The sequence below is a fragment of the Cetorhinus maximus genome, unplaced genomic scaffold (genome assembly GCF_964194155.1).
Source record: "Cetorhinus maximus unplaced genomic scaffold, sCetMax3.hap1.1 HAP1_SCAFFOLD_3414, whole genome shotgun sequence".
In the NCBI taxonomy this organism is placed as follows: Eukaryota; Metazoa; Chordata; class Chondrichthyes; order Lamniformes; family Cetorhinidae; genus Cetorhinus; species Cetorhinus maximus.
The window spans coordinates 15744-24638 of NW_027599327.1; the positions used below are offsets into that span (position 1 = coordinate 15744).

The following is an 8895-nucleotide window of genomic DNA, read 5'->3' on the forward strand; positions in this document are numbered from 1 at the left end:
AAGAGAGGGGTAATAAGAGAGAGGGGGAATAAGAGAGAGAGGGAATAAGAGAGAGAGGGAATAAGAGAGAGAAAGGGAATGAGAGAGAGAGAGGGAATAAGAGAGAGAGAGGGAATGAGAGAGAGAGGGAATAAGAGAGAGAGGGGTAATAAGAGAGGGGGAATGAGAGAGAGAGGGAATGAGAGAGAGAGAGGGAATAAGAGAGAGAGGGGTAATAAGAGAGGGGGAATGAGAGAGAGAGGGAATGAGAGAGAGGTGGAGAGGGGGAGAGAGAGAGAGAGAGGGAAAGGGAAAGAGAGAGAGAGGGAGGGAGGGAGGCGGAGGGGGGTTTAAAAGAGGGCATTTCTGAGCTGAGGAATCCGGGCGGTTGCCGGGTGACGGGAATTGGGGGAAGGTGTTGGGGTGGGGGGGGAAAGCACGGGAGGAGGAGGGGCTGAGGTCTGGGAGGGAGGGGGGGGGGGGGGGGGGGAGGGTCGCGGAGCTGTGGGGAGGGGCAGATAGCGGCGGGGGGGGGGGGAGTGTGTGGTGTGTGTGGCCGGCACAGGCCGCGGGAGGGCAGGGGGGGGAGGGAAGGGGTGAAAGTCCACCGTCCAATGGCAAGTCGGGCGGTGGATATTGGTTTGGGGTGGTGGGGGGGGGGGTGGGGGGATCAATGGCGGCGTTTGCCAGCTCAACCGGGCTCCCCCTCGCCGCCAGTGGCGACGGCGGCGCCGTCGGCGGCCCCAGCTGCGGAGGCGTCGGCAGCCACCGCCCGGTGGGCCCGGCGGTGCCGCGAGAGGCTGGACGAGTACTTGAAGTCCTTGCCGCACAGGCCGCACCGGTAGCCCCGCTCGTCGGCGTGGCGCCGGCGGTGGGCGGCCAGGTTGCAGGACTTGCCGAAGCGCCGGCCGCAGAGCAGGCAGGCGTAGGGCCGCTCGCCGGTGTGGACCCGCCGGTGGACGGCCAGGTCCCGGGCCTTGACATAGCCCCGGCCGCAGTCGGCGCAGCGCCAGGGCCGCTCGGCCGTGTGGCCCCGCTGGTGGACCAGCAGGTCGCTGGAGCTGGCGTAGCCCCGCCCGCACTCCCCGCAGCGGTAGGGCCGCTCGCCGGTGTGGACCCGGCGGTGGGCGGCCAGCTTGGCGGCCGTGGCGAAGCCCCGGGGGCAGGCCGGGCAGGGGAAGGGCCGCTCGCCGGTGTGGACCCGCCGGTGCTTGGCCAGGTGGGAGGGGTAGTGGAAGCCCTTGCCGCACTCGGCGCACCGGTGCCGGGGCTCGGCCTCGTGCACCCGCCGGTGGTCGGTCAGCCGGCTGGCGTTGACGTAGGCCCGGCCGCACTCCCCGCAGCGGAAGGGCCGCTCCCCGGTGTGCAGGCGGCGGTGGTCGGCCAGGCTGCTGGAGTAGCCGAAGCCCTGGCCGCACACCGGGCACCGGTAGGGCCGCTCGGCCGTGTGCACCCGCTGGTGCTTGACCAGGGCGTAGGACTGCTTGAAGGCCCGGCCGCAGGTGGCGCAGGGGTAGGGCCGCTCGCCGGCCGGCCGGCACCGGTGCCGGGCCAGTCCGGCGGGGCTGCGGCAGTCCTTGCCGCAGCCCCGGCAGGCGGTGGCCAGCCCGTCGCCGGCGTGCAGCAGCCGGTGGCGCCGCAGGTGGCACAGCTGGTTGAAGCCGCGCCCGCACACCGGGCACGGGAAGGGCCGCTCGCCAGTGTGGGTGCGCCGGTGTGTCTCCAGCAGCGAGGGCGAGCCGAAGGACTTGGGGCACAGCGGGCAGCGGTGGCGCAGCGGGGGAGGCGCCGCGGCTCCGCGGGTCGGCACCTCCGCTTCCTCCTCCGGGGCGTCCTCATCTCCTCCTGGCTTCTCCTCCTCCTCCTCCTCCTCCACCGCCGAGCCGCCTTCTTCCATCGGACGATCCCAACCTGCCACGAGAGGAAGGCAACAAGTTAAAACCGGCACCGGAGAGGGAGATAGATAGAGAGAGAGAGAGAGAGAGAGAGAGAGAGGGGGGGGGAGGAGCGGCGGGCATTTCCCCGAGTGCCATGTGACCACCCCTTCCCCCCTTGGGGCACTAGGGAACTACCACTCCCCTCCTCTCCCCCCACCCACCACCCACCACCCAGGATTGGCAAAGCCCGGACAGAGAACAGCACCGAACACACGCGGCTTGTAGCACGTATAAGTGAGCCACAGTCGCGGGCCCGGCATCTTAGGCTGTCGTTCTTGGAAGGCTTGGGGGCAGTCCCGCCAACCCTATGCCCCCTCCCCACCCCCGCCACCCAGGATTGGTTGAATTTAAAAGAAAAATAGGTGCAAAGCGTGGACAGAGGACGACAGCAACCACACCAGGCTTGTAGCACGTATAAGTGAGCCGCCGGTCGGCATTATCCCGGGCGCGCTCGGGGTTGTTCAGCCAGTGCCGTCCGGTGGCGGGTTTAATTGCTCCCTGGCGCGCTATCCACGGCGAAGCCTCGACCCCCGACCTAGACGCCCGGAACTCGTCGGTGCCCCCTCCTCTCCTCGCGACCCCCGAATGAGTTCGCCTCGGAAATTGGGAATTCTTGGATGTGTCCCAGCGACTCTGAGGCCAGGGGGGGGGCGGGGCTTTGAGGACCGTCTCTCTCTCTCCCTCGCCAGCCCCCGCTCCCCGTGAGAGCCGGAAGCCGTGGGGAGATGGTGGGCGGAAGGGGGAGGGGTTTAATTGCGCAGGCCATTCGGCCCCATGCTGACCCCCTTTAGAGGTGGCCCCCATTGACGGGAGGGGTGGGGGGCTGATAGCAGGAACCTGGGGCCCCAAGGTGTCGGGGGTTGGGGGGGCGGAAAGTTGATCAAGGCACCGGTTGCGAGCGTGAAACCTGAGGAAGGGGCGTTCCAGTGGGCGCTGTCACTGGGCTAGTATTCCAGAGACCCCCGGGTTCGAACACCCACCCGGATGGAGGGTAAAATAACCGCGGAATTAAAAGCCCGGTGAAGGTCCTTATCTGGTCAGGCTCTACAAACAGGGGGGCGGGTGGATCGATCCCGAACTGCCCCTCTTGAAGTGGCGCCCCCTGGGCAAGCAACTCAGCGGGAGGGCAATGAGGGGCGGGTGACGAACGCCAGCCTTGCCAGCGGCTCCCACGCACGGTACACAGCTTGGCGGGCGGGAGGGAAGCTGCGTGGAGGATACAGAGGCGGCCGCACTGTCGGAGGGTCAGCGCTGAGGGAGAGCCGCACTGTCGGAGGGTCAGTGCTGAGGGAGAGCCGCACTGTCGGAGGGTCAGCGCTGAGGGAGCGCCGCACTGTTGGAGGGTCAGCGCTGAGGGAGCGCCGCACTGTCGGAGGGTCAGCGCTGAGGGAGCGCCGCACTGTCGGAGGGTCAGCGCTGAGGGAGCGCCGCACTGTCGGAGGGTCAGCGCTGAGGGAGCGCCGCACTGTCGGAGGGTCAGCGCTGAGGGAGCGCCGCACTGTCGGAGGGTCAGCGCTGAGGGAGCGCCGCACTGTCGGAGGGTCAGCGCTGAGGGAGCGCCGCACTGTCGGAGGGTCAGCGCTGAGGGAGCGCCGCACTGTCGGAGGGTCAGCGCTGAGGGAGCGCCGCACTGTCGGAGGGTCAGCGCTGAGGGAGCGCCGCACTGTCAGAAGCGCTGTCTTTCAGATGAGACGTTAGACTGAGGGCCCTGTCTGCCCTCCCTGGCTGATATGGAAAGAATCTCTAGCCTCCGTTGGAAGGGGAGCCGGGAGGGAGGTTGGCGGAGGTCTCCCCCGTGTCCTGGGGCCTAATATTTGCCCTTCAACCAACCTCAGGAATACACAGGGTCCTGGGGTCATTATCATGTCGCTGGTTGTGGGAGGGGGGGAGAATATTCAACAATACACGAAGCCCATTCCCCTCGAGGTAAAACACGGCCTACCACAGACAGGCTATTGAGCCCCAACTGCATGAAATCAACCAAATTAGGAGCAGGAGTTGGCCATTCGGCCCCTCACGTCTGCTGTCCCATTTGGTAAGACCACAGCTGACCCGATTGGGGCCTTGACTCCGCTTTCCTGTCTGTTCACCCCCCTCATAACCCTCGACTCCCCTCGTCGATCAGAAACCCGCCTCCCTCGGCCTTGAGTATATCCAATGCCCCGGCCTCCACTGCTCTCTGGGGGGGTGGGAGAGAATCCCACAGACTGACCCCCCTCTGGGAGAAGAAATTCCTCCTCATCACTGTCTTCAGGGGAGTCGAGGGTTATGAGGAGAGGGGACGGCGAGAGGGGAGTCGAGGGTTATGAGGAGGGTGGGAGAGGGCGAGAGGGGAGTCGAGGGTTATGAGGAGAGGGGAGAGGGCAAGAGGGGAGTCGAGGGTTATGAGGAGGGGAGAGGGAGAGAGGGGAGTCGAGGGTTATGATGAGGGGAGAGGGAGAGAGGGGAGTCGAGGGTTATGAGGGGGAGAGGGTGAGAGGGGAGTCGAGGGTTATGAGGAGGGGGAGAGAGGGGAGTCGAGGGTTATGAGGAGAGGGCAGGGGGCGAGAGGGGAGTCGAGGGTTATGAGGAGAGGGGAGAGGGCGAGAGGGGAGTCGAGGGTTATGAGGAGAGGGGAGAGGGCAAGAGGGGAGTCGAGGGTTATGAGGAGGGGAGAGGGAGAGAGGGGAGTCGAGGGTTATGATGAGGGGAGAGGGAGAGAGGGGAGTCGAGGGTTATGAGGGGGAGAGGGTGAGAGGGGAGTCGAGGGTTATGAGGAGGGGAAGAGAGGGGAGTCGAGGGTTATGAGGAGAGGGGAGGGGGCGAGAGGGGAGTCGAGGGTTATGAGGAGAGGGGAGAGGGCGAGAGGGGAGTCGAGGGTTATGAGGAGAGGGGAGGGGGCGAGAGGGAAGTCGAGGGTTTTGAGGAGAGGGGAGACAATGAGTGGGGAGTCGAGGGTTATGAGGAGAGGGCAGAGGGCGAGAGGGGAGTCGAGGGTTATGAGGAGGGGGAGAGGGTGAGAGGGTAGTCGAGGGTTATGAGGAGAGGGGAGAGGGTGAGAGGGGAGTCGAGGGTTATGAGGAGGGGGAGAAGGCGAGAGGGGAGTCGAGGGTTATGAGGAGAGGGAGAAGGCGAGAGGGGAGTCGAGGGTTATGAGGAGAGGGAGAGGAGGAGAGGGTAGTCGAGGGTTATGAGGAGGGGGAGAGGGTGAGAGGGTAGTCGAGGGTTATGAGGAGAGGGGAGAGGGTGAGAGGGGAGTCGAGGGTTATGAGGAGGGGGAGAAGGCGAGAGGGGAGTCGAGGGTTATGAGGAGAGGGAGAGGAGGAGAGGGTAGTCGAGGGTTATGAGGAGGGGGAGAGGGTGAGGGGGAGTCGAGGGTTATGAGGAGAGGGAGAGGGAGAGAGGGGAGTCGAGGGTTATGAGGGAAGGGAGACGGCAAGAGGGGAGTCGAGGTTTATGAGGAGGGGGAGAGGGGAGTCGAGGGTTATGAGGAGGGGGAGAGGGTGAGAGGGGAGTCGAGGGTTTTGAGGAGGGGGAGAAGGTGAGAGGGGAGTCGAGGGCTATGAGGAGGGGGAGAAGGCGAGAGGGGAGTCGAGGGTTATGAGGAGAGGGCAGGGCGAGAGGGGAGTCGAGGGTTATGAGGAGGGGAGAGGGTGAGAGGGGAGTCGAGGGTTATGAGGAGGGGAGAGGGTGAGAGGGGAGTCGAGGGTTATGAGGAGAGGGGACAGTGAGATTGGTGTCGAGGGTTATGAGGTGAGGGGATGGCCAGATCGGTGTCGAGGGTTATGAGGAGAGGGGACGGCCAGATCGGTGTCGAGGGTTATGAGGGGGACGGACGGAGGGGAAAGTGGGGGGGTCTCTTGTGTCCTCCGATCCCGTTCCGATCGCCTCCCCTCCCTCTCATTCCCTCCACGTCCCTCCCGCCCCTCTCACCTCTACCCCGCAGTCTCCGGGACCCCGGGCGTTCCCTTGCTCCGGCCTCGGACCCTCACCGAGCCGCTTGGCCGCGGCGCAGCAGCCCCCGGCTCTCCTCCGCCCCCCTGGGACTGCACGGGCGCCAGTGCAACGCAGCGACGCTCTTCCAACGCCCGAGCGGGTCGGGGGGGGTGGGGGTTCCACCTCCTCAGGCTCCCATCCCCGGTCGCTGTCGCCGGCTCCTGTTGGAAGATGCACAGGTCCCCGGTTTAAATGCTGCAACTCCGCATTGCATGCGACGCTCCCGGAGCCAATGCGACGCCCCCGGAGCCAATGCGACGCCCCCGGAGCCAATGCGACGCTCCCGGAGCCAATGCGACGCTCCCGGAGCCAATGCGACGCTCCCGGAGTGAATGCATTGATTCCAGACTAAATGCGACAATCCCAGGCTAAATGCAACAGTCCCAGGCTAAATGCGACAGTCCCAGGCTAAATGCACCCCTCCCAGATTAAATGCACCGAATGCAAGTGAAATGCACCCCTCCCGGATTAAATGCACCAAATGCAAGTGAAATGCTCCTCTCCCGGATTAAATGCACTGAATGCAAGTGAAATGCACCCCTCACGGATTAAATGCACCGGTTGCAAGTGAAATGCACCCCTCCCGGATTAAATGCACCGATTGCAAGTGAAATGCAGCCCTCCCAGATTAAATGCACCGATTGCAAGTGAAATGCAGCCCTCCCGGATTAAATGCACCTAATGCAAGTGAAATGCATCCCTCCCGGATTAAATGCACCGATTGCAAGTGAAATGCACCCCTCCCGGATTAAATGCACCGAATGCAAGTTAAATGCACCCCTCCCGGATTAAATGCACCGAATGCAAGTGAAATGCACCCCTCCCGGATTAAATGCACGGATTGCAAGTGAAATGCACCCCTCCCGGATTAAATGCACCGATTGAAAGCGAAATGCACCCCTCCCGGATTAAATGCACCGAATGCAAGTGAAATGCATCCCTCCCGGATTAAATGCACCCCTCCAGGATTAAATGAACCGAATGCAAGTGAAGTGCACCCCTCCCGGATTAAATGCACCGAATGCAAGTTAAATGCACCTCTCCCGGATTAAATGCACCGATTGCAAATTAAATACCCCCCTCCCGGATTAAATGCACCGATTGCAAATTAAATGCACCTTCCCGGATTAAATGCACCTTTACCGTATTAAATGCACCGTTAACGGTTTGGCAGTGCACCCTTGTCCCTCTCTCTCCTCAATTCCAGGCCCAGCCGCTGCCTCAATGGCCGCCTCCGCCTGGACAAAGGGAGCTGGTTCCGGATAGAGCGCTTTCCCAACCGCGGGGCACTCTGGGAATCGAGGACCTCCATTACTGGAGAAGCAACAGCACAGACCAGAGCAAGGAGGGAGGAGGGAGGCAGTGTGCAGCAGCGTCAGAGGGAGGTGGGGAGGGGGTAGCATCAGAGGGAGAGTGTGTCAGAGGGAAGGAGGTAATGTCAGAGGGTTGGAAGGAGTGTCAGAGAGTGGGGGTGTCAGAGGGTGAGGGTGTCAGAGGGAGGGAGGGAGGGAGGGATTGTCGGGGGGGAGTGTCAGTGGAAGACGGGTACTGTCAGAGGAATGGAGGGGGTGTCAGAGTGAGAGAGGGTGTCAGAGGTATGGAGGGAGTGTCAGAGTGAGGGCGTGTCGGAGGGAGAGAGGGAGTGTCGGAGGGAGTGTGGGTCAGGGGACCGAGGGTGTCAGAGGGAGAGAGCGAGTGTCAGAGGGATGGTGGGAGTGTCAGGGTGAGAGAGGGTGTCAGAGGAAAGGAGGGATTGTCAGAGAGAGAGTGTGTTGGAGGGAGAGAGGGGGTGTCAGAGGGAGGGAGGGAGGGAGGGAGGGTGCGAGTGCCAGAGGGAAAGAGTGTCAGAGGGAGGGAGGGAGTGTCGGAGGGAGGGAGGGAGTGACGGAAGGAAGAAGTGTCAGAGAAGGAGAGGATGTGTCAGAGGGAGGGAGTGTCAGAGAGAGAGAGGGAGGGAGGGAGTGTCGGAGGGAGTGTTGGAGGGAGGGAGTGTCAGAGAGGGAGAGGGTGTGTCAGAGGGAGGGAGGGAGGGTGTGTCAGAGGGGGAAGGGTGTGTCAGAGGGAGTGTTGGAGTGAGGGAGTGTCGGAGGGTGGGAGGAAGTGTCAGAGGGAGAGAGGTAGTGTCGGAGGGAGAGAGGAAGTGTTGGAGGGACACAGAGAGTGTATGACATTGTCAAATAGGGAGTGTGTGACAGTGTGAGAGGGAGTGAGGAAGTGCGTGACATCAGATTGTCGGTCGGGCTAGCAGTGTGGCACGTTTGTGCGTACTGGATGCTACATATATTAGTACACGGGGCCCTGTTCTTTGTAGACAGAAAGAACATGTACACACATTGCACCTGTATCAGCTAAACAAAATACATGACAGCCATTCACTGACTCATTCCTCAGGGCAATACCCTGACCAATTAGGGTCCAGCTGCCTGTTTTAAATTTCAAACAATGTTTAGCAGTGAACAGTCATTTGCCATCACTGGTGCATTCTCCATAGCAACACCTCTACCAATCACAGCCCACTTGCCAACCAATCAGCACTCTCTTCACATGCAGTATAAATTGTTGTTTTATCCGTATGTTGGCATTATTGCAGTGTCCTGATGAGTGCAAGGCAAAAAGCTTCAACAGGTCTCTTTTTTCAGCAATGCCTGCCTTTTCATGGGCTTTTTTTGCAGCTGCAGTTGGGCCTAAGGGAGCTGTCCATTAGGTCACACCCACCAATAGAAGCCCTGACCAGTAGCAACTCACCAAGGCTCCTTGGGCAGTGCGCCCAAACCCACGACCTCTACCATCTAGAAGGACGAGGGCAGCAGACACATGGGGAACACCACCACCTGGAAGTTCCCCTCCGAGCCCCTCACCCATCCCGACTTGGAAATATGTCGGCCGTTCCTTCACTGTCGCCGGGGTCAAAACCCTGGAACTCCGCTCCCTAACAGCGCTGTACACCACACGGGACTGCAGCGGCTCAAGAGGGGTGAGTCACCTTCTCAGGGGGCAATTAGGA

At 62.1% G+C, this 8895-nt stretch overlaps 1 protein-coding gene across 1 annotated transcript; it reads right to left on the minus strand.

Moving 5' to 3' along the window:
* Positions 1-670: 670 nt before the first annotated feature.
* Positions 671-5973, minus strand: LOC144678009 (uncharacterized). The gene is made up of 2 exons (XM_078537941.1): positions 5888-5973; positions 671-1890 (listed from the first exon to the last, which is right to left on the minus strand). Exon 2 carries the CDS (start codon positions 1874-1876, stop codon positions 671-673), a length of 1206 nt encoding a protein of 401 aa, XP_078394067.1. The 5' UTR covers positions 1877-1890; positions 5888-5973.
* Between the last annotated feature and the right edge of the window lie 2922 nt (positions 5974-8895).